The sequence below is a fragment of the Centruroides vittatus genome, unplaced genomic scaffold (assembly GCF_030686945.1).
Source record: "Centruroides vittatus isolate TY-2023 unplaced genomic scaffold, ASM3068694v2 contig_914, whole genome shotgun sequence".
In the NCBI taxonomy this organism is placed as follows: Eukaryota; Metazoa; Arthropoda; class Arachnida; order Scorpiones; family Buthidae; genus Centruroides; species Centruroides vittatus.
The window spans coordinates 977966-1004283 of NW_027122603.1; the positions used below are offsets into that span (position 1 = coordinate 977966).

Genomic DNA, 26318 nt, shown 5'->3' on the forward strand with positions numbered 1-26318 from the left:
GAAAGAATTAAAGCGCTGAATTTCAAAATATAATGTTAATATATGCGCGTAGATTCGGCGAAATTAGCGGGGTCAGCCGGTAATTGACGAAAGTGGATTGAAAGTAACGTTTAAAAAATAAAATTAACAAATTGACGTCAATAATAGATTAAGGAAGCGAAAATTTCGGATCAATATCGAGTAGGGAATTTTTTGAATAAACGAGCGTAATCAATGAGAGCCGCTAGGCCATTAAAAAGAAAAAGGAATTTTTACTCGTTCAGAATGGCGAATAGTGTTTAAAATGGCCTAAATCCTGGCCTTAAACTGTCCAGTTTCGGTCAACCAGACAGAAGTGTGCTATGAGGTTGTGACGTCTCTCGGCGAACTGCATAGTAGGCGGTAGTTCGTTGACCCAACACGGGACACAGTCACTCTTGCCCAAGGGGTGGAGGAATCGAAAGCTGGGCTTGGACAGCTGGATAAACTAAAAGAAAACTGATTCGTTTCTTTACGCAATCGAAGAATCATGGGAGAAGATCTCGAAGAACCTGTTAAGGAAAGAGACATCGAAGACATCGGTAAGTGCTTATTGACATTGTTAATGTTAACGTTTTTGATTACGAAGGTCGCGTTGTTTGGTGGAGGCGTACTGCACGGGCTTCTGCTTCGGAGAATGTATGCCAGTAGAAACCGACGTAGAAAGTGCTTAGCTACCTTAAGGCATTTTGTCTTTTCCCAATAAAAATATACTTCCGTTGCAATTAGAGCAATGGATGCAACCGTGGAACGGATATAGTACGAGAATCTGCATCCGCCAATTGCTCCGGCGTTACCGCCGTTTTTCTCCATACTCGTTATTTATCGCGCGTCTAACGAAAAATACGATTGCATTCGAGCTAATTATTAAGAAATTCGTTATGGAATCGACGTTTGTACATAACTGTGAACGGATGTGACGTAATGCTTACGGATATGACGTGTCGATCGCGTCTGAAGGTTGTGTCCCCAATAGAGGTTGTTCGCCTCCTATGTATGTCATACCACTCTCACTAGCTATGCCATAAGGGTAACCTTATTTTGTTTCTCTCTTTCCTAACCTCACATTTAATAGGACGGAGGTGAAAAATCCTCCGTTGACGATCAGATTGTAATCTCGATAAAAGTAATTCTTACGTACGACTTTTTCCCCCCTCCGAAACGAGGACTTTAGTCCATTACTAACGCAAACAATTACTCTCCAAATTCGCGTGGACGTTTTTGCAATTATACAACGACTTTTTTTTTGCCGAAAATTAAATTAACAAATGCCATCGACGTCGATCACGAATCGAAAAATTAACTGCTGTTGCCTAGATTCCTATAGGTAATGGGGCACAAGTATCATCGCTTGTCAACTCGCTTTCAAATCTTGCATAACTGCTCACTTAATTTGTTGACCTAAATTTTCCATTGGTAAATTTTCTTTTCTAATTATTTCGTACGAAGGTCGTTATTTTTAATAACATTTATAAACTCACGTTTTATCCCTATATTTACTAAATTATAAATATTAATAAAGCATTGCCTTTAATTATTATATCCTTCAGTGTTTAGCAACAACCCAGCAAATGAATTTAAATCGTTTAACATATATGTAACAGCATTATCAGAAAATTACACAACTTAAAAATAGCTTCGACCATTATCTTTCAAAATAGATCTTTTAATTGATCATTTTAGACCACGAGCGATTGATAACGTTCTGTGAATCAATTTTCACACTATTTATTACTTAAGAGATCGATCGAAAATAATTAATTTTTAATAATAGATCGATCATCTCAACACTTAGAGTTTCTTTTCAGATGCAAATTTCTTTTATTAATTTTAATTGTTTTTTTTTTAAATTGTTTTTTTAATTTTAAAAGTATTTTTCGTCTACGATCCCTCGTTAATCATATTTAAATTTTAGACATTTTAATTTTCTTTTTTTTTTAATTTAGGAAATTGATTTTCTAAAATTATATATAACAGGGGAGAAAATACAGTATATAAATTCAAATTTAGAGAAAGGAATTGATTTTTTTAAGAAAGCCAATTCTAAGAAACCAATTCCTTCCTTAGAAATCGAATACGCGGAATTCGATTTTACTTAAAATTCGATTTAATTGAATAGAACTTATTCGAAATAATTTTTTTGACGTATCGATTAAATATATATCGATCGAATTATTTTAAAATTATTTTTAAATATTAAATTTCGGAAAGAAAATTTGAGAATCCGAGAAAATCATTCGATTTTGATCTTTTAGCATCAATTTTCCCGAAGAGCCATACAGAAAAATTCGAATTTATATATTATAATCCCGAAATAAATATTTGTCGAACAATAACAGAATTTTCTGGGAAATTTACAAACATTTTCTCGCTTCCTTTTTCTACGAATTTGATTAAAAAAAAAAAAATTATAAAATTGTGACGAAACAATAAGATGTAAATGATTATTTTAACAGAAATTTAATGAAATTTACAAATCCTCGATTCAATTTTAATAATCGATTAAAAATCAATTCGTACAAACGAAATCGATTAATCGAGCAATAATGAAAAAATCGATTTATTATAAAACTAAATTACAGTTTTTCTTTCGTAAAAAGAAAAAAATAATAATAAGAAAACGATCGAAACGATAAACACGCCGGAAATCGATTATTTAATCAAGAGATCGATCATTATAAATGCGAACAGTTGGGAATTATATTAGGATACATTCCAACGCATTGTGGGGAATTGGATAGAGCTCAGAAATGTTGAAATTTTCTAATGTTTAACAATATATTATTCACAAATGACCTTTGAATGTTACTAAATTTTGCATACGCCTTATAATCTAAGTAGTTTCCAGTATTTAGTTACATTCCCCCCTTTAGCCTTGACATATGTTGGCGGGAATGCGTCAATGCGCTGTAGTTGTGTGACCATGGCCTTGGATGATACTACATTTAGTACTAGCTCGGCAGAAGTGTAGTCGTCGCTGACAATTTTTTTCTTTCTGTTTTTTTGAAACTCTCTTACCTTCTACGTGTTATCTTCGATCCGCTGACATTTACAGCACGCGTTGCTATGGTAACATCTCTCACGTGATAGTCACGTGGGCGCGTGCAAAGTCCAATTGGTAGAAATTATTGATCGTTTTTTTTATTAAACTGTTAGATATTCAGATTAGAGATATTTTATTAGCCGTAGATAAATAAATTAGTTAATTAATAAAAGGTTAAATCGTTATTTAGAATCGAATGGGATGGCCACGTCTATTTTGGTCTATGACGTCATGTAGAAATTCGAAATCAGAGTTTATCCGTTATGGTATAAGTTTTGAATACAGTTTTTCTTACCGAAATATATAAATATCTGTGTATTTTAATATTTAACAAAGAGAAAATAAACTCATTAATTTTTTTTATACGGTTGTAATGGGCGATAAGTGTCAAAAAAGATTTCTTATTGGACAATTAGAGATTCTTAAGACGAATGAGGTACCAAAATTGCCGTTAGGGAGATAAATATAAACACTAAATTAGGGCATCCCGGGGCCTTCTGCCAAATGGAATGAATGTTTTTTTTTCTTTTTTTTTCTTTCTTCGCTTCCTTTCAAGGAAAGGGAAAGCAATGCTCATGCGTAGTGGAAGGTAAAAGTCCATTTTGTGATTTGATCTCGAGCCATTGATCCGTTCGAGGCGAGAAAATTCGAATGTTTTTACATCACACGTAATCCGAGTTATTAAATAATCAAATGTAACAATTTCATCCTATTGAAAACTGTAAAAGTTGTTTTTTTTTATTATTACAAAGTAAACCGGTTTACAGTCGATAGGCAAGTTTCACTTTCTCCTGACCTTGTAACACACTTTTCCCTGTCTCATGCATTTGCATCTACATCTAGTTCGTTCACCCCGGCTCTTGCAGTCAATAAGATTTCAACATCATTGGTTGAACTGGGAGGACGCTGTTACCATAAACAAGCTAACCCCTTTCCGACTAGCGTTGCGCTTATTACGCTGGAAGGGGTTACGCACACAAGGCAGAACAGCTTAGTTAGTGACCTAGCTTCGTGAAGAGGTAAATGAACTGTTTTTTAGGTCAAGCTGCGCTGAGGTTTTGCTAACTGTTAAGGGGTCAGCTGGTCTTTCGCTCGATGTGTTGTAACCTGACGTAATCGCAGCAACAATTTTACTTTCTCTCTTTATATTTTAAGATTTTTAATTATTAAAAAACACGAGAAGTTTTTAATCGCGTTTAAAATTCTTCATTAACCGCGGGGAGGGGGAAAGTTAATTTTATTTAAGTCGACAATGTGTTAAAGTGGTATTTATGTAGAAACGAGGTTTCGTCGCTGGTAGGCGAATAAATCTTGCCTTCTGGCAATAAAGGAAGAAATTCTAGAGATAAAGAGAAAATTCACTTTTAAAACACTATTAAACTGATATAACTCTTTGTTTACAAATGAATTAAGATAATAGAATACTTTCTATAATTTTTGTTTTGTTAAAAGAAAGAAAGGATGATTACTTAGTGATTAAAAAGGTGACAGAGATCTTTTCGTCTTTCTAATTACGCCCTTAGGAGGTTCTATTTTTCCAACGGTTACATTTCAATCTGTTTCTATTTGATTTAAATCGATCTCGCTTATAATTGATTGTGAACTCGTGATTGATTTATTGACAAAATTTCATTCAAAAGATTTATTTGATCTTTTTCAGAAATAGATTCATTTAATTCCAATTTAAACGGAACATTGCATTAAATGATCCGTTTCTGGAATCGAAACAGAAATTGTTTCGTTTTGTCATGAAAAGTTCAATCCGTTTTTAAACCGAAATGATCAATTTCCTTTAATTAATTCGTTCTGCAATCGATCACGAATCGATTCATTTTAGAGTCCGGAGATTTTTCTTTATTCCGTCTAATGATATTTTTTTCTCCTTCCTTCAATTATTTCATTAAATGATTCATTTCAAAAACTGATTAGTTTCTCTTCTATGCAGACTTTTTGTTGTTTTGTGAACGGTATACGATCCGAACCGAAAGTTGATTTACTTAAGTAATAATTATATAAGTCGGTTGTAAAAAGAAAAATTTCCTTTACTAATTTAGGAATTAATACTTCGCGGAAATAGACCGTTTTAAAGGGTTAGTGTTGGCAAGCAATCAACCATTCTATTGTCCAATGGAGGTAGGAAGTTATGACTGCTCTATGCGCTTCTATCTCTGTAACAAAAGAGTAAACTCCGAAACGGAACAGTTCTTATATGATATAGGTTAGTTATACCGATAACAGGATCTTTTTTCCTGTATGTATTGTTTCGCCTATCGCTTAACATCGATTATTATTTGTAACAGATGAATCCGAATCGAAAACTCGATTGATCAATATAATATCGAGTTTCCTATGAAAATAACGAAAATCGATCTCTTTTTTTTTTGTTTTGGTGATGGATGGCCCCGAAAGGAAAACAATTGCAGTAAATTCAACATTTGTTCTTATTAATAAATATATATATTTATTTATTCTTAAATGGCGAACAAAAATAGATCGAAACGAAAATGGAATATTCAAAAATGCATTGTTACAAACGATTTACATTTTATAATCCGGATATTTAAAAATAAAATAATAAATCCGAACTTCCTTAACGTTCTTCTAATTTAAAAATTTCTATTAACATTTTATTACCGTTGTTTGTTATTTATTAAAAATAAATATGGCTAAATTACGGAGCAAAAGTAAAGAATAAGTGAACGTGGTTTAACTGGACCACTTTCCGGGTTAGAAAGAGAAGTTGGGAATGAATGTGAAAGTGGCCTAGATTTTCACTCGGCTCATACACAAAACACACTCGCCATACGCCATTAAGAACACACGGCCAGGCTGGTGTGAACGACCGGCATACTTTTGACGTTTAGGGGGGAGAGAATCGAAAGGAAATGGTGGCAGCAACTCTGTTAATGCGATGCCAGCGATGGCCTAGAAATGAACGCGACACCGACGAGGAAAGGCAGCGTTTATTGTGGCCGGTGTTTGCAAAGTAGGATGGAAGAAAGTATTTGATATCCTAATAAGTGATCTCCGTCTCTGTACAAAGTTCGAACTGTGCTTTCTCTAGGATTTTTTTTCTAACTTTGAAGTGTGTAATTTCTCCATTATGTTGGACACGTTATCTTACGGTAACATTCTGAATTCGAGGATGTCAGAATGGATGTTTCAGTGTAATGACAATCTGCCATATTCTTCACCCGAAATTGGGGGTAAGTTTCGATTATTTATTACTTTATTCTGATTAAAGAGTAATCTATCTTACTACATATCTCGTCGTTTGAAAGTTTTTCTATGGTTTGCCATCGAAATCGAGCGAGTAACTTTGGAAACTTATTCTTATCGATGTATACGGGATAAATGTTTAATTTATTATTAATTTATATAATTTTGTTATATGTTGTTAAGTAATTGTTTAGTTCGTCTAAGTTAAACGTTATGTAACTTTAGCTAACTAAAGGACTGTTACGAACAGGGCGGGTACTTTGTTAAGTGTGTCAACTTACACTTTTCCCCTTCTATCGAGAGGGGAAGAGAAAACAGGCCATCGGATCACTGACACTCAACTAGGTCTAAATCCCCGAATAACGTCACAGCCTCGTTATGGTGACCCGTACATAAAGAAGTTTCAGTGAAAGTTATTGTGCTCCCTCCGTGCCTACTTTTCCATTAATAAAAATTAACTTTAACTTCGTAATACTAGAAATGTCCGACGATTATTTAACGTCACTTTCGTTTTTTCCCCTCTCCTTTTTTAAAATTTATTTTTATACTTATGACATCATCACCAGTAAACCTTCTGCTAAAAATAAATTAGTATTTATGCACATAAGAAAAATCGGAGTTGTTTAAAATTAGTTTTAGCAGTTTAAATAATTTTCATATGTGTATTTTATGCGTAATTGTATTTTGCGTGTGTGAAGCAACAGGTTTTAATTGTAGCATTTAAGATGGATATTATTCTAAGCGGGCGCAATGCTCGTCAAAATTAATTAAAACGGGAATTAGATTATTCTAATAAACTGTATTTTTGAGCGGTTTGACATTTTTCTAAGAATGTTTATATAGCAAATAGATATTCTTTGTCGTTCCATTTTTAGAATATATCGACAGGAAATTCATCTATAAGAATTTTTAAAGCAAAAGTTCCTCGAGAAGTTTGTTTTTAAACACGTTCTCGATTAGTCGGGCTCCCATGTTGACGTAACGTCGTGAACAGACCCAAATTTGTCCTGAATATACCAGATTCGCTTTCTGGGCCAGAGGCCATTGAACTGAGCTGGAAAATGGGCCACAGTGAAAGGCGTTCTGTGGGCCAGCTTTGGGGTTGACCTACATATCGTTGCTGGCAATAAATATACTACGATTTTTTTTTCTTTCTAAAAAATCGTTTTGTTTATTTATTTAAGTTTAAAAAATAGAGGGTCTTTTCAGGTGGAATATCCATTTTTAGTCTGTGTGTGTTTCTGTTGGCATCTTGGAAAATAAATGCCAATTGCATAAATTAACCCTAATTGGAAGATGATTTAAGTTCATTAATATGATAAAAAACTCGTTAAAAGTGTATCATCTCGAAAGAACTGGTTTTTCCTAGTCACACTTTGGACCTACATTCTTTCAATCTGCGAGTAGCCGCGAGGCACAACCTACTTTTTACTCTCCTTATAGTGAAAGTATTCGTATCTAGATCAGGATCAACCTTTGCTGTTCGCTGACCCTCCACATCGTCCTCTTTTCTTGTGCCCCAAAGATTAATGGTAAATGCTGCCATCTTGCGGAATTTTCTTAAAGGTGTAAATGACCCACTTTCGCTTTTCTTTCCTTTAACTTTTTTTATTGACGGTAAATATTTTTAAAAGCGCGGTTTTTCATCTTAAAATAGCGCTTCGGGCTCGATGCCCACGGGTTTTTCTCTTTTAATTGTTTATGGTATTGTTGACGAAGAGAAAGATATGTATCCCGCGGAGTGACTATTAAAGAAAAGATTATAAGTCACGTGGAGTAAATGGAAGAAGACAACACGTGAATGCCTTATCACGTTGCTACGCCATCTCCTAGAGATCCCGCATGGAACTGAATAAACCCCGCGACTGGAGACGTCTCTACTTACGAAGGGTACCAGATCGAGTTTTTGATATATTTATACATTTCACCCTTCCGGTGCAGCTCGATGGTCGACGCATGTTTCTTTGCGCAAGAGAACCTGGCAGCTAGTTGTTTTCAAGGTCGCAGTTGTGTTGTGTGAGTTGTGTATGTGCATGTGTGGGATGAGAATGACAAAACCGTGCACGCGCACGGTTGTACGCAGGAGGTAAAAGACGATATATAAATTTGATCAACCTCACCTCGTGTCCGTTTGTCATGTGGGCCATATCAACGGGGATTGAACGTATCCTTCTTTTTTTTTCTTTTTGTAAATGACTCGTGATGGGGTGAGATGGGTATCTGATCGAGTTTTATTTATTGATCTGTTTAAATCGTGGCGTAGCAATGCGGTAGTATATGAAAATGGCTGGCAATTCTCCAAGAACCAAGTACAAGGTCAACAAGCGTGGCTTCTGCTATGGATTCCCAGTCAGCTGTTCAGGCCAAGGACGCGGTAAGGAACGGTGTCATGGCTACTCAGTTGATGATCCTGCGATGAAACTAGGATTACTACCTTGAGGACGTCCGTCGATAGCGAAGGGGCTGGGAAACAGAATGGCGCTGTTGTCACTTTCCACAGACCTTGGCCTTGACCACTAGAGGGAGAGATGTGCAGGGTTGGCTGATTGTGTCAAACAAGTAGCCAAGTAGGGCACATAAATTTGCTCCGGTGGCACAAAGAAGAAACGGAACAGGACCTTTATGCGTGATTTCGAACTATGGCGAAAGTAAGATGCGAGCAGAAAGGTAAGATCCCGGCTGATAGGATTGAAAACTCTTTAAATAGGGCTTAGAAAACGCTTTCCATCGATTTAACGTTATAAATAACTAGCGGCATCGCTACATTTTGTTATTTTTACCTGCGCGATTACCATATGTTGACATTGGCCGTGTCTTATCCCATCTCGGTTAATTAACATAATCCATATTAACTTCGGCGAAAAGGTCATTTCGTATTGCTCCTCTATCGACTACGTCGTGACTCGTTTCCAGACGACGTAAACAAATAACGCCACCGTTAAAAAGTATCTCTTTTTAACCCTTTGATAATATAAATATCTCATTATATTCGTCCGCGGTATTTATTATATTTTTCTTTAATAAAGACCGCTACACTTTTTGTTATTGTTCATTGTTTATGTTACCTGTTCGATGTTCAACCGTGACGTCACCGGTTTGATTTAGAACGCGTGCGAGCCAGATAAATCTTGCCAACGGTCTGAAAAAGATTCCGCTAGATGGGGTGAGTCAGTTTGGAGTTCTCCGTGCAATAGCGACCTCTGCTGATACTGGCCGTAAACAGGTCTCCGGTTGCTTGGAGCAATGAACGTAGTGATGTGGACTTGACCTACATCGCCACGTCGGTTACCATGACGACGACTTGGCAGCCAATATGGCGGGACGGGATGCGATCGATGGGAAATAAACGACTAAGGTCAAGAGAAAAATGATTATTTCTTGCCTATAGACGATTCGAGCGCAATAGAAACGTCGTCAGAAGGGCAAAAATACATATAAAAATCCCCTACATTGTTTTTTTATTAATTATTCCTTCCAGACGTAATAATCACTTTCTACGCGCGAAATAGAACGATCATCACCATTGTTTAATTGTAATAAACTTAAGAAATTAATTAATCATTTACGAAGTAACAATATTTAGAAGATGAAAACCGAGTTAACTTTTTATTTGATTTCTTTATTTTTTGAAAGAGGGGAAATGATTCTTTTTATTCTTTTACTAAAATTAGTATCTTAACGACGAAATCGATTCTGTGAATATGGAAGAAGCTTATATTTTTTATTAGGCGGTTAGATTTTGAAAATCGCTTTCTAATTCGAAATATCCCCAGTTGTGTGCGAGGGGGCACCGATGGGTCTGTAGCATCAAGGTCATTGACCGTTGGAAGGCAATGCCCTCTAGCGACGTTTTGCGGAAGTAGGTAGACGGTACAGTGTCATCGGGACGGTAGAAATTTGGTGATGAATGCGCATATTTACTTCCTGACTGTTGATCTCTCATTCAGTTCTATTTTGTTTCCGTTTTTAACAAGTTCACAACTTTTCCTGATACACACACGCAAACACATACGCATATTTTTTTTATATACACTTAATTCTATTAAAATATGAGATTTTTACATTTGTTTCTCGATTTCCACACCGAGAAATTATATAATAACTCCGTTAATTTTAATGTTGTATGCCTTAGAACGAAAAAATATATATATATCGAAAAGAAGAAATTTCTTCTATTTATTTCGCTCGCTCCACATTGATTCTTCCACTAAGAATTTCAAATTTAATAATTCGAAAAAAATAAAAGAAAAGCCGTTTTTTTAATTGTAGATATAAAATGAAAATGCATAAAATATAGAAAAAAGGAGCTTAATATTCCCGAAATTGCTGTTATAGCGAAATAATTCTTGTTGATCGATTAGGTTAATGAACTCGAGGCACAAATGGAGAATGGGTTCGGACCTTGCCGACATTAGAGCGAAGAAGCGAAAGATATGACCGAACTTATGAGGCTATAACCTTTCCTTTTCTGCAGTTAAACAGACTGGGTGAGGAAGATTTCGGGTCAGATCGCGTATCAAGGTCTCTGCCAGTCGATAAGGGTCGATGACCGACAGAGGGGCCTTGATAGTGCGGCTATTCACATGTGAGACGGTGCATGGCATGTCACGTGATGGAGTACAGGTGTCAGAAATTTAAGTGAGGCACCTCGCAGGTTATCGATGAGAAAGATAAAAGAAAGAGTTAACCACGTAACCAATTTTAAACCGATTGGCTATCGATTTTTCTTATTTCGTCTCGATTTCCAAGGGTTATTAAGATGGATTCGAGTTCGGTGGGAATTCGACGAGATAAAAATCGAATGTCGTTTAGAAAAACACGTAGGAATAGCGTAGGGTTGGCAAAAATGGAGGATTTTAGTTTTTCATACGAGGATGGGGAGAAAGTGGGAATTCGTGTTTGAACAAATGTCAAGTTCGACACGATCACAAAAAAATTTCGACAGGAAATGCATCACTAATATCCGACAAGGCTGGACAACTAAGGGACGGATGTGCGTGTATTTTGTCCCCCTCTTTCTACTTTCCGACCCACGAGCAGGTGGCTAAAGCTATTAAAAATTTTTTTTCTCACCCACTGGGAGCCCCACATAGAAATATTTTATCTACCTATAATAACCTCTCATATACTTAGTTCATCAGCTGTCTGTTTGATGACATCTTGGAAACTTTCTCCTAATGTACCTCTTTGTTCTGTCTTATAAATTAAAGCATATTTTTCTTCACTATTCTTTATTATGCGCTCGAATATTTCTGTATTATTTCATAAATTAGCTCGCAACAAGTTTACTTTCGTTCGTATTAAAGTAGAATAAGAAGAAAACATTTTCTTGGCTGAAGCAAACGAGTCAAATCCAGTTGTTTTCATTTGTCGTGTGCTACAAACTTTACTAAATCATCCATAAATTAATATGGCAAATATGATCTTATTATTCAGAGATATCAATCGGAAACGAAGACATTAATTATAAATTTCTAACTGAAAAAGGTTGAATCATTTTAGTATTAATGTCTAAAATCTTTTTGGAGAATTACATCTTTAGCATTCGGTCTTTATAACTACGATTTATACAATTTCAGCATGTTAAGTATTTTACTCCGTATTTAATTTATTTTCATTGCAAACTTTCCATGTTTCTTGATTATTAATAATATTGGATAAAGCTAGGAATATGGAAACAGGTATTTTAGTCAGGATATGTGGCAGCTGATATATTTAGTTCTAACCAAACCCAGTTCCTATATGATTAATGCTTTTAAGAAAATAGAATAATTATGTTTGTTCCAAATAAAGTATTGACCTCTGATCTATCTTCAGACAGGATGAGTGCTTTTCAAAATATCTTAGTCATTTTCAGTATACGGGATTTTCGGGTCATTTGAAAATTAGGATAGGGCTAGAATTTGTCGTTTCATCTCTACAGAGTTTACATTTATAAAAGATCTCATTCGGAAATAAAGCGTTAAAAATTACGACCGCAAAAAATGATAATAATAATAAGTAAAAAAAAATAAGTGGACGATTGCTAATTTAATTTTTCACAGGAGAGTACACTGGAGAGTTTTTTACCAACGAAAATGTGATATGGGGATGGATTTCGGGCAAGGAAATTCACTCATTTGGTCCGGATGTTTTCACTTTCCCCCGCCTCACCCCTTTTTGGAAAGGGAACAGTTGGGAAAGGACAAAAGTTGCGGAAGGGACCAGGAAATACAAAACTGAATGGGGTGAGGGGTGGAAATTGTGAAAAGGTTGTTTACGTCAAGCAATATGTTTACGAATTCTCCACATAAGCCTATGGTGAATTTGGTATCCCCATCTGTTGGCTTATTTACAATTCTCGATTGTTTACTCAGATTTGTGAAAAATAAAAATTTTCAAAACCAATATAAAAGTGTTTCGATGAATATCAAATAGTACGGCAAACTTTTTTCCAGGTATTTCCGTCGACGGAGCGAAGAAGTTGCGAATCAAATATCGGGTCATTGACCCCCTTAGTATCTCCTGGAAATGGGTAATCCGAATATCGAATTTTCAAAATATTTTATAGGGTGAACGATCGAAGATTAGAAAGAAGAGCTTTAACGCTTGGGGCCTTGTAAAATCAACTATTTATTTCATATAAAAACTCGTTAGCTTACAGACGAAGATAGCGAAAGTTTCGTCTGACCTTGTTGAAGAGGTTGATGACCGAATGTGCATGAACTCAGGTGCGTTTTGTTGATGCCCAGTGTTGTATTTCGTTTACTGAAGATCCAATTTTCTTATCACACAGACAGCTCATTTTTAACCACCGGAAAACCCGAGCTAACTATAAAACCTTTCTGATAAGACCATATCCTATTTAGTTTTGTTTCGGGACTTGTACGGATGTTCTGCTTACTCTTAGTTAAGACATTTATCTCATAGAATGTAGCTTTGATAAATTTATTATTTTCCTAAATAAAACAAGTAGATAAGCCAGCAATTGCGATACGTAACCTACCGAAAACTGATGAGGATTTCCACAGTTATAATCGACAGAAAAATGATTCTTAAATAGCGCTAGAAATGGGCAAATTGTTTATGGTGGATATTACTTAAATAGTTTATTAATTTTTTTTAGTGTAGCATCTCTCTTTCTCGATCTTTGCTACAGAATGATATAAATAGCTGATACAAAACTAGACAAGCGCAGAGTAAGAGGCAAGTCAGTTCAACAGATACGGAAGTAAAGAAAAGCGAGGTCGGGGTGAACAACCTGCCTAGATTGGAGTTATGTGAAAGTAGGTGATACAGGGGCTAGAAACAGGTTCGTTATGACGTAATTACGGGTGGATTTTTAAAACAAACAGAATATTGTGTTACAGAATGATGGCAAAATGAGGTCGGAGGTTACATTTTTTACACGTTACGTCTTTCCATCTGATGAAAGTTACCGAAGTTTCTATTCAGATTTTTCTTTTTCTTTTCATTTTTTTTAATAGTTACTATTTTCAGCGCTTGTGATCTCTTTTCTTAATAGATTGAGTTCAAATTATACGAGATTCTCTAGCCAAATATCTTAAGATTTATCATATTACTAAATAGTGTTCGAAAGTAGATACATTGCTTTAAAGCGGTAGAAGAACAAATAAACATTGATTTTTCCTGCCGTAAGACGATAAAGAGGAGAAATTTCCATTCGAGTGTTGTAAATTTATCCGCATACAAATGATCGTAAATTTAAAAAAAAAAATCTCCTGTTCGTGCCCATTTAGTAAGTATATTTTTGACCTCTCTTGACCCATGACATCATCAATCGATGAAACTGTTTGCGAGTTAGTCGAGAATCGATCTTTCTAGAGACTCGCACTCCTATTGGGTCAACGTCCTGAACTTCGGAGGTGTATAGGTTATCTAACAGTGGGCACAGGTGTTAATTGACATTTTTTAATATCTGGTTATTATAGATAACAAATAGGTAATGTACGTAAACGTTTTATTAAAATAAATTAGAGAATGGCAGGCTAATCACCTTATGGGATGGTCGGTTAAAGAATTTTCGGTTCAGTTTTGCTATTAAGCAGCCGAGGTTATCTACCTGATAGTAACACACTTTCTCTCTAAGTCATCGTCCGCCATTGACCTTGTCTGTCCCGACTTGTCAAACCTGCTTGTATCGTCGGCACTACAAGCATCAAGGGCACTGTTGCTTGCATCAACGAGATACTTTAGTAAGAGGTCTTTCAACTCCAGACTAGCTCTACTACATACCTACAACTTCTGGCCATGACCGGGTGAAGAGATATCAAAACACTCTCATCTCTCACTCTGGAAACCCACGCAGCTGTTATTTATTTATTTTTTTTTAATATAAACATCTGCGGAAGGGATACAACTCCCCGAAATTCCGTTTGGAGAAAAGACCCCTTCCGCGTTGAGGGAGGGGGTTGTTTATTTCGTTTCCGTAAAAGGGAGAGGGGATCACTTTTCCTTTTCAATGCCAGGTGATAGACGGCAGCTGGACCAAAAAGCAGGAACCGATGATATTTTCCGGTTGTCATAGTCATGGGATAGATTCATCCCGGTCCTGTGATGAAATGGGTAGTCAGGCAATGAGTCAAGGACCGGAGGATGGCCTCAGTTCAATGACCAGTCTCTCAAACCGAGTGAAAGTAAAGTATTACAATGACCTGTGTGAAGTTACCTCTTCCGATCGGCTTCTATTCCCTCTCCCTCGTGTCCAAAGAAAGTGCTAACCTCTTCAATTACCTCTTCTCCATTGAATAGATATAACCATTCAATTTTCTCGTAAATTTTTCCCCTCAACGCTCTTTAGCTAAATATTAAATTTTGATAGACTCTCGTAGTAAGTCTCTTGTTAAATTTATTACATTGAAGTAGAAGCCAGTCCGTTAAAAAGAGATTTATAGCTAATAAGGCACAAATAGGAGAATCAATATAAAAGCGTCAACATGTTTATTGGCGATTTTTCTGTTCTCTTTTCCGATCTACTCTCCCCCAATGAATTAAAAAATCGTTAAGGAGATAATAGATGGGAAAAGCGAATTTAACATGTATTTTCTAGATTAAAAACTCTCGATTCACAGGACATCTCAATTGAGGACATTCAATAAAATCACGTGCCGTTCTAAAATGGGACAAGCATCACGAGAAATCTCACGTGTCCTTTATAGGGAAGGAAGTAAAGGATAATGCTGTAAAAACCAGCAAGGAAAAGTCAATTTGCCCTTGAAATTCGTCCAATGACCCAGGTGTGGATGCAAAGATGGCAAACGATAGTAATTAAAACTGGTTAAAGTTATATACTTCCTGTATTTAGCTGCGCCCTTTATATTACGTGGAGATTTAGTAAACAATACAAGGTCGCAGTCAGACGATGACCGCGCCTGGGTCATCGTAACACTTTCACTCGGACCATATAACGGAGGTGAAAGGTGGTCGATGACCCCGGCTTCAGATTTTGAACCGGAAGAGAATCAAATTATATGCTTTTAATTGCATAATGTAATGGAACGTCGACGTCCTCGAAACAAGTCAGGTTAACTTCGCTGTTATCCTTTTTTTTAATGTCTTTTCGATGCCAAAACAATATTACTTCATAGCTCTTAACAGATATGCCCTTGTGCCCAGTAAGCTTTTCGATTGTTTACAGAATGAGATATAGGAAGAGCATTGCGAAGGAGTTCGTTGACTCACTATTCTTCAGTCGGTTCATTCACATGGTAACTATGGCGATCGCCAGCTTTCGGGGGTAGAAAATGGGGTAGAGGCAGACCGATCGATATACAGAGTTACACCTGAAACGTCCATTACTATTCCGAGCATTCTTAAAAATCTTATAAAGAGCAATGAAAGTTTTTACTCTTATTTTTAGTATGTTGAATGTACGAGGACGTTGCCCCGAATCACGTGAAGTATCGAATCGATACATCACTTCCCAATATCGTGTGGCCATGAAAACATCATACGGAGGGTGGGTAGAAGGGTTGTTGACATCGTTGTCGCACTGGAAAGCTGAAGTGGGCAGGGGCAGCTTGCCAATCTGTTTATTGCTGCGACGCCACAAGCAGAGTGCGTTGACCCACATATCCGAGGAATGCTATAGCAACGGGCGATGTCACTGCACCCTGACAAATCTTAATATCGATTGATACTCTGTTAAAGTTGTCTTCGTACTGTTTTCTATATTTAGCGCCCACCAGAATTGATATGGCGTGAACAGCATTTACCTTGAATATCGAGCAACCTTTCGATACTACATCTAGCCTATACCAAAATATATTCTTTTCTCTTTTATTTTTACAAGCTATTAATGTATCTCTGCGCCAGATGATGTTCCTTTGCCCGTGCGGGGATAGAACTTTTATATATTTAGTAAAATGGAAGAAATATTTGGCGTTTTTAACGAATTAAATCTCCGTTTGTAGTCGTATGGATGAAAAAAGCCAGCCGGGTTAGTACACTACATGAGTCAAGGTCAAGAGAGAGAGAAGAGGCGACTCTGGGTTGGTTCATCGTTATGTCCTTGGAAGGGTAAATTGAGGGGTCAGAGGAAAACGACTTCTTTACCTTGACCTTGACGTTCCGACCGGAGGCTATAAAAACCGAAGGAGGTCACAAAAATTTTGGCAATGGCGCGCTTCGAATCCAAACTGCCCCTCACTTTCCACTAAAAAGTGTAAAATTGTCCCTTCTGACCTCTAATTCACCCCGAAAGATATTTGTCCGACTGCTCGACCAATTTGTTTGTTGGGAATTTCCGCGTGGCGGGTTGCCCATTGTCCGGCGCTGACCCTTCACCCCGGACCCCTTTCCCCGAAGAAGGGAAAACTTCCTGTTTGTGAAAGTGGTAAACACTTTTGACACAAAAACATATTTAGTACGCGTATAATTAGCGATTTCGGACGGGGCCGCGATTTCTTGGAAGGCAGAGGAGACCGAATGACCATTAGTAAAACAAACAGCGGTTCTATGAAGAGAGTGCGTTGACACTAACAGCCGTGCACTTCGTTATCGATCTTATACGCCATACGACTTCGCACAGGGTCGAACTAGACGCGCAAAGGCAGAGGTGAACGGCTCCCTAGTTACATGACACACTGGCAAACTGTATCAGCCTATACACGTGGTCGGGTATCGGTCAGTGAACCCTCTTCAGACCAGACGTTTTGGGGAGGAGCCAAGCCAAAGCTCGACCAATAGACGAATAGAGAAGAGTGTCGTCACGCGGCACCAGCGATCCGCCATTGGTCGGATCGGCCTCTCCTATCCGGTGGATGGACGACATGGAAAATAATCACAAAATAATAAACGTGAACTTGTCCGGTGGTAGGGAAAATGCCCTGCTTTCTCTGTGGCCTACGAAACAATCCACGATAGGACCGGTTTTCTAGGCTTTATCCGCTTCACCTGACTGCAGCCAACTTCGACTAAACAGGCAGTCAGTCTACTTTCACTGTCATTCGGGACCTTGAAACTGACTTGGAGAGTTGTAGCTTTGCCTTCCCGTTTTTGATAGCGTTGCTGTTGGTGTTGTTACTTAACTATACACACAGGATTAAATGTGTTGAAGGTTCGGATTTTATTCTGACATTATGATTCTCAGCGAAAAAGACCTTCAGCTTCTAAATTCGCTGCCTCCTTCGGAACAGGATTCGGATAAGAAGGACATTGATTTGAAAATAGGTAAATTTTTGCTCTCTTCTCTATCCCTCTCCCTTTTTTTCCTTGTGTTTTTTACTAGCAGATTCCAAGGTTGCCAATCTCTATCGGATTCTGTTTACCGATTATTAACGTCGAAAGTCCAAAGATTTTTCTAAGTGCGTTAACCTGCACTGATAACTTGCTCGAGAGGGGCATTGACCCATCGGGCCCATGCCTGTTTTTTATATTTGTATATGTTTTTTGTATTAATATTAAAAGGTCAAGGTTATTATATGTATTTTAATATTTTACAAATATTTTTCTCTTTGCAGAATTTGATGGTACAACAGTTTTGTGTCGTGTCTGCGGTGATAAAGCCAGTGGATTTCATTATGGTGTCCATTCTTGTGAGGGGTGCAAGGTCAGTAACCTTTGACCTTTAATTTAAAAAAATTATCTTAACATATATTATCTGTCTGGTATTAAAATCTAAACGAATTAAAGATAAGGCGTATTTAGTTTACCCCACTGTCTGATGAAAAATCGGAGAAAATATTGTGAAGCTGCTGGTTTAAGGTTTCAAAAATCGTCTCGGTCTCTGTCTATCGATTAAAAGGACCCGATGGCCAAATCCGAAAGGTCGGGAAAAAAGCGCTTTCTCGTACGCCTTCTCCTAAACCGGGTAGGATTCGCGGAATCGGCCACCCTCTAATTATCTTATTGGTTTGTTTATGATGGTTACCAAAGCAACGTGTAGAACAGGTGCATGCAAGTAGACCCTGGAACCAATCAGGAGAGCAGATCCCATTTAGTCATTCGCCCTTGAAATAGTCCGTCAATGAACATAGGTGAATGACCGCAACAGGTTCTTGGCAAGTTTCCAGGGACGAGACGGGTTCAATGACCATCGGAACTCCGCCGCTTCCATCATCTCACCTTGTGCTACATTTCCTAACCATACCTATAACCACACTTCCCTGAATTCGAGGTATACATTTTGCATCGGGTCGTTGAACCGCAATTAAATCACGTGACTACGAAAGTGATTGGTCGGGAGAGTTCGCGGCAGCATTTTTCAAGTTCAAGGGTAAAGGGGTTGAATGACCGAATGGCCTGCACTGCCAGGAATCTTGTTTACAATTGCGTAAGACACCGGACATGAGCCAGCTCCTCTCCGAATATTCCGTAACGTAAGCGCATATTACCGTTGGCTGTGCGATATTTGCAATCGTTATTAGTCTTGTTTTGAGTAGTTCGAGTTTAGAGAAGACTCGGGCATTCTCTAAAACGTCGCGGATTTTCCCAGGTTTGTTTAGCTTTATTACGTAATTTGCCGATTATCTCGAAAATCGAGCCATTTTTATTTGTTAATTTTTCTATTTAGTCATTTTGCAATTAAATTAGGATTTGTTACGTTAATTTAGAAAAGTGGAGATTGTATAATCGTACGATAAATATTACGACGCGTTGCGATTGGTTAAAACTCATTCAATCATCGTCAAATCAACCAATGACGGCGTCACCTGAAAACCCGCTTGCAGATGTCAGTGGCAGCCAATGAAATGACGACACCCGTACATAGTTCGCGGCATATTTCTAGAGAGTTCAACGTCTTCTATTGACCTAACTTTTCAGGCCATCGAGGTCAATGAACTCTCCAACTAAGTCATCTATGGAGGGAGTTTTTTTCATCACGTTTTTGAGCACGAGAGTCGCACTTGCCTGACTGGTGGGGGGGAAGCTTCGACTGAACTTGAATGCTGCCTTGTGGCTTGTGACGTCAGTGCACCACTTTTACTTTCGTTGGAAACTGTGTCATCCTGTCCGGTCATCGACCCCAACCGGGGGCCGGGTAAGCGGCGCATGCGCATCTAGTTACGTAATGGTTTACCCATAATGAATCCGTCCTGGTGAAAACTGGTAAACAAGGCGGTGTATGACCTAAATAGTTGTTTTATTCCGTTTAGTTTCCTAAAGTGCTCCGATCGAGTCGGAAGTACCTTTTAAATAATGGTCGTTTCTTTAGTTGATAAGGCCGCTTTAACCAATAACTTGTGTAAAGTTATAGAAGATCATTTTATGCGTATTATGCAGGGTTTCTTCCGAAGAAGCATCCAACAGAAGATACAGTACAGACCGTGTACCAAAAACCAACAATGTTCGATCCTTAGGATAAACAGGAATCGATGCCAATATTGCCGACTTAAGAAGTGTATAGCAGTGGGAATGTCCAGAGACGGTGAGTAAAAATAGTCAATTTTTCTCCTATAATCCCAGTAAAACCGTTAAATGTAGCATCCTCCGTTGTATGGGTGTGTTGTAGGGTTCAATGACCGGCCACCCTAAGTCGGACATGTTGAATTGCGTAAGTGCTACCTAATGCTTCTACCCTGTTGATACGTCTCGGGTTTTATAACTTTTCGAATCGTTTTCTCTTATATTATTTATTTAAAACTTTAATTTTCACTATTAAGATTCGAAATATTAAATATATATTAAAAATATAATAACAAAGTTAATATATTAACGGTAGATGTTAATAGAGCATAACGGGTCAGGAGAGTCGGTGATGTTGAAACTTGCGACTAAAAATAAGACTATCTTTATTTTTCGTTATTCTTCATCCCTGAAATTTACCTCTGCAAAAGTTAACTCTCGTGTGCACCGACATTTTTTTCTTTTTTTCAAATTAGTTTCTGGCTAAAAGTGATCGGTCGTGGGCGAAGCCTACTCCAAGCAATTACACTTGCGTCATCGGTGGTGTTAAAATTTTAATGGGTATTCCGGGTCATATACTAGGAAGAGCTGACTCGATATATTTAGAGAGCCTCGCCATCTTTAATCATAGCGTTACTCGGAATTCGGTGATGGCGACGACTTTCTTCGCAAAGTACAGTACAATCGGGTTATTAATTGCCTGGAATTAAAAAATGAAGTTTAATTTAAGAAGCAGGCGTCTTAATGTAATATTTTTAGTGGAATTTTGCTCCACTAGATGGCAGACTTTCACCTTGCAAAAGAGCCATTTACTTCCTGGCATTCCTCCCCCGAGCGGTCCCCCGTTGTTTACGTTCTCTGTTCAAGGTCACCATTTGACTGGAAGCTAGCGTAGGCGCTTTTCCTGCAGCGCATACGCCGCTTGCATCATACCTATCAGGAAATCCTGCGTACGTGGCTGGCTCGGTACATTTGCGTCTGATATGGACGATGGCAAAACTATCGATCCGTCTGGAATAAAACTCGTGTCTTCTAATGCGTTCGTAGCTCGTTAGGTGGCAGCACAGTCCGAAAGGGGGTAACTGGGTCGTGGGGAGTGAGAAACAAGTTCAAGGCTACGCAGTTCTATGTTCGTCGGTGACGCAGTTGGCCATCATGTGACCGTCTCCGAGCTTGTTTATCATCCATAAACTACTTTCACCCCGCATTCTGTGGAAGACAAGCGCAATGACCAGTATTCTAAGCAGGTTATTAACGCGCCGAACGAATACCCAACCCGGACGGAAGGTTGTTAGAAATGAAACTTGTAAGATACGGTTACGGTAAGAAAGATGGAATTTTGAAACTGGGAACCGGAAACTAATCCGCTTTCGTTTTATTACAGCCGTACGTTTCGGACGTGTACCTAAGAGGGAGAAGGCTAAAATATTGGCTGCTATGCAAAAAGTCAACGCCTGTTCGCAGGAGAAGGCTCTGAATGCCGAACTGGAGGACGAAATGAAGCTCTTGACGATGATCGTTACCGCTCACGAGGAAACATGCGATTACACTCGTGACAAAGTGGCCACCCTGGTGGAAAGAGCTCAATCCAAACCCATCTACACTCATTGTCCTCCTCACTTGGTAAGTAATAATATATTCACTCGGGCAAAGTTCTCGTTTATTTCGATAGTTTCGAATTTCCCAGGAATGTGACTTACTTAATTATCTCGAGTATGTAATAAACACGACCTTGACGCATCCCTGAAAATGTAGTGAAAGTGCAAGGTCATTCCGTTATCCGATATAGGATCGATTATGTACCGGTACAGGTATCGACCTTGATTTAAAGAAGGGGAAAAATATCGTTCTCGGATTCTGCGCTACGAAGGAAGTTGTGAAATCTGTATTCTAGATATGGCAGAAGAAACTTTATTTTTTGCGGTTTATCGTATTCGCCCGCGCAGTAGAAATAACTAGATTATCAATGATATCTTTCGATTGTAAACAGGGTGACCTTGCATTCAAAGTCAACGGTTCACCTGTTTTCTAAGTGCTTTTTATTACTTGTTGTTTATGCCATTGGTGAAAACGTACGATGACATATGTGGGTCAAGGACGGTATTAACTGACCATTGTTTTTGTTCCTTGTTAGGCATGCCCGTTGAATCCCGCACCACATCCTCTCGATAATGGAGGCGGTTCAAGAATTATGGAAGATTTTTCGGAACGTTTCTCACCAGCCATTCGAGGTGTTGTGGAGTTTGCCAAGCGTCTGCCCGGTTTCAGTTTGTTGGCGCAAGACGATCAAGTTACTTTGTTAAAGGTTTGTTTTTGTCCTTGATCCTTATTTGTTGATTCACGCTATTTTGTAGTCATCGTTCGTGGAATTCTTAATTCTCATAAGTCTATATCCGTCTTTTCATTCCAGGCTGGCGTCTTCGAGGTTCTTTTAGTGAGATTGGCTTGTATGTTCAATTCGGAAGCTAATTCCCTAATCTGTCTGAACGGTCAAGTGTTGCGAAGAGAAGCTCTGCATTCTGCCAGCAATGCTCGCTTTCTTCTGGATTCTATGTTTGATTTTGCCGAACGTTTGAACAGTCTCCAGTTATCTGATAGCGAATTGGGACTCTTCTGTGCCGTGGTTGTTATCGCAGCTGGTAAGTAGTGACATTTTACCGCACCACTGTCCCAATGTACAGTGTATGAATAAGCTGATCTCTTTACTCTTATTTAACAGATCGACCAGGCTTAAGAAACGTAGATTTAGTTCAGAAAATTCAGAAAAAGCTAACCGACATTTTACAGAAAGCAATCATCAGTAAACATCCTCATAATCCATCTATATTTAACGAACTGATGAAAAAGATTCCAGATCTTCGTACTCTCAACACATTACACTCAGAAAAACTTTTAGCTTACAAAATGGAACCAAGAAATACTTCTGCTACAGCTACTAGCCCTAGCACCTATCCGGATATCCAAGATGCTTGGAGCCAGTACTCCGCTATGGTGGTATCTCAAGAACATCAGTTAGAAGATAATCGATGTGCATCACCAGGCCAACAAAGTCAACACAGTGGTAGCACAGCTTGCAGTGAGTGGAGCACCTCAGATTCCAAAGACGAACACGATCCTTTTGGCAGTCCACAATCTGTCGGAAGTGGTATGTCCACAGATGAGGTCAAAAGTCCCATTAGATCATCATCTTTCTCTAGCAGCAGAAGTTTTGATACTGATAGTGTTTGGCCTGGCGAAATGGTTCAACCTACCGAAAATCAGCAATCTGTTAAAAGAACGCGTGAAACCAATGGAGTCGAACATGGATGCAGTTCCGGGGACGAGTGCTATTATAGTGAGAGCCCTATGAAAGGCTCTGGATATACAAAAATCCGCCGTGTCGATTCTCCTACAGACTCTGGTATTGAAAGTGGTAAGGAACACGGACACAGTACCACACCTACGACATCAGTATGTTCTAGTCCTAGATCGGCTTTGGAAGAAAAAGTAAAAGACTTTTTAGATTCCGATAATGTAGAGAAGCACGATAGCACAGAAGACATGCCAGTTCTAAAGAGGGCTCTCCAAGCACCACCACTGATTAATACAAACATGTTAATGGATGAAGCATATCGCAATCATAAAAAATTCAGGGCAGCCAGGAGGGAATCGGAAAGCCCATCGAGCCCCACCATCGCCAACATGTCGTTGGCTAGCACCCACAGCACTTTGGTGAAAACATTAGAACAAGCACCGCGTTATATGAGCGAACAACAATTGAAAAGAACTGATCTCATTCATAATATCATCATGAGAACGGAATCGGTCCCACAAGAAGGTTCATCAAACAATCAGGTAAACAAATGCCCTCCCGGTTTCTACATTCCACATAGCAATGCACCAAATTACTGTGCCACTTCCGTCTCCTGGCCCATGGTAAATGGTCAATCTAACGGTAACGTACAGGTTCGCCCCAATTTTATGAGTCTTGATATTCCTCAAGGAGTGACAACTGCAAGCTGTCCGTCTTCGCAGTCGGTCCAGTCTCGTATCCTGTACGAACATCGTTCTCCTCCACCATCAACCAACCTAGTCATCCCTCCTACATCACCCACAGGAAATCAAATGGAAGTTCGTATACCTTCCAACCCCTCGCCCGCACCGCAAGCAAACTTCACCGAAATGATGGACGCTCAACCTTTGAACCTATCCAAAAAATCGTGAGTCTAAACAAGAACTTTCTTTGAGACTCCAGATGATAACGACGTACAGGTCCATCGATCCTAATGTCAGTCGCGTGCTCTTGCGAACTCCAAACGTCTCGAGACCGAGCACCACCAATACCAATCACCAACCACCACCCATTTGTTGTAAATAGTTACGTTTTCCGTTTTTTGTACCTTAGCATTGTAAAATGTTTTACGGAGGCTGATGGATACCAGCTTCATCTGGTGATTGTACAAAGTGCTAAAAATAGAGTTCAAATGGGAATGGAGAACGGGACGTTAAGTAGATATCTGATTGTAAATATTTCCTTTTCATCCTAGTATAATATCAGAAAAATATTACTGAAAAATATATATATATATATATATAAATATATATAAAAAATCATTAACTTAAAACGAAGAGTGAGAAGAGTGCAAGAATCCCAAAACCTCCTTTTCCCTTTCTTCCATTATGTGATGTATTATTATGTTCAGTGTTCCATCAGCAGTATTATATGGATCGCTGTTGTGTAGTACATATTTGTCTTTGTACTTCTGTTCATTGGAAATTCATTATTTAACTTAGTGTACAGTGTCTGGTGTTGTGATCGTGTATCGAATTCGTGTTCTTGCAATAATAAAGATTTTTTTCTTGGAATGGCGTATTCTTTATTTAATCGTCTACCTCTACCCTACTAAATCGAATCAGCTCGAAACGTCTACACTGTCTGTAGGCCTTCTGCAACTGCGCTTTATGGAAAATTCCCAGTAAAAACATCGATTTTCACATTAAAAATTCCATCGATAATATCAACTATTTTAATTACGTTACAAATGAGATTTGATTAAAAATGTCTGGCAGAATTCTCGTTTAATTCAACTTGACCTTTTCAACTTTGAGCTTGAAAACATTGCGTAAAGTCTAGTTACTATAGTAACCGCGATTATCGACGTCAGTTTGGAAATTTCAGTTTGTTAAAGAAAATTCCTCGAATTTCCTAATAAAATATGGGCAATCGTCATTTCGTAATTGCGCGAATTTAAAATCCACCTCGACTATGGAAATTTTAACCAAACCTCTATTAACGCTATCGGTATTCGAAATATTCTACGAACATTATCGTTCTTTAATTACGTAAACTTCAAGTACAGTAAATACGCAATTACGTTTCAGGGTCGCCAGACATATTGAATTCCCGGTAATTATAACACAGAAGCGCGTGAATCGATTAACAGGTAATTTTATTAATAAAAAAATAATAATAATACCGGCAATTTAAACCATGCCAATTCTACTTTCTATTCACTGGTATTGGCTTTTAGCCTGTTTAACATCCCAGCCAAAAAAGCGAATAACCAATAAATTCGTCCCCCCTCCTGGCTTATTGCCCTGTACATTTTGGTCCAACCTCATCGATTAACCGAGTCGACAAAGAAGTCACGTGTACTACACCCTCTCTGACATCATCACGTAGCGAAGCGGCGAAGGACGTTTATCAGGAGTAATTCTCACTGCCACCGTCAACACTTCAAGGTCTGCCGGATATTTATCTGTCGAGAACATCGCATCAACAACTTTACTTCAATATTAAGTAAATATATCGCCATCAGAATAACAGATAAAATATTAAAAGATTGCTTTTTTTTATTATTTTTATTATTATTATTTATTTTTTTCCAGTCGCCAACAGATAAACGGCTGTATCTATAAATAAACCAGTTACACGGAGCTAGGCTTCTGGTTAATTAAATGGCGAAATTCAATCGAGTTGCGAAAAAGCTCGATTCCGACAGAAATCGACAATTTAAGTCGGTTTACGTAATTTCGAACGGGGACCCCTACCGGTGAAAAACGATTAAATTGAAAATTTAATCCAAATTATGTCACTCGATCATCTATAAAATGGTTAATTATTCATATCATACCCAATTAATTTTAAACGGACAAATTAAATATTTTTGGTAACGTATACGAGTATAAATACGTTGGTACAATAAAAGTAGAA

General features: G+C 38.1%; 1 protein-coding gene across 5 annotated transcripts; it reads left to right on the top strand.

Moving 5' to 3' along the window:
- The first annotated feature begins 397 nt into the window (after positions 1 to 397).
- Eip75B (Ecdysone-induced protein 75B) lies at positions 398 to 24970 on the top strand. Of its 5 annotated transcripts, XM_067281281.1 has the most exons (8): positions 8313 to 8444; positions 17821 to 17950; positions 18241 to 18329; positions 20003 to 20147; positions 21510 to 21748; positions 22260 to 22430; positions 22536 to 22764; positions 22845 to 24970. In XM_067281281.1, exons 2-8 carry the CDS (start codon positions 17860 to 17862, stop codon positions 24326 to 24328), a joined length of 2448 nt encoding a protein of 815 aa, XP_067137382.1. In that variant the 5' UTR covers positions 8313 to 8444; positions 17821 to 17859; the 3' UTR covers positions 24329 to 24970. The 5 variants fall into 5 exon arrangements, with proteins under 5 accessions (XP_067137383.1, XP_067137381.1, XP_067137382.1 ...); XM_067281282.1 differs by lacking the exons at positions 8313 to 8444; positions 17821 to 17950 and adding an exon at positions 398 to 560; XM_067281280.1 differs by lacking the exons at positions 8313 to 8444; positions 17821 to 17950 and adding an exon at positions 6140 to 6267.
- Positions 24971 to 26318: the final 1348 nt, after the last annotated feature.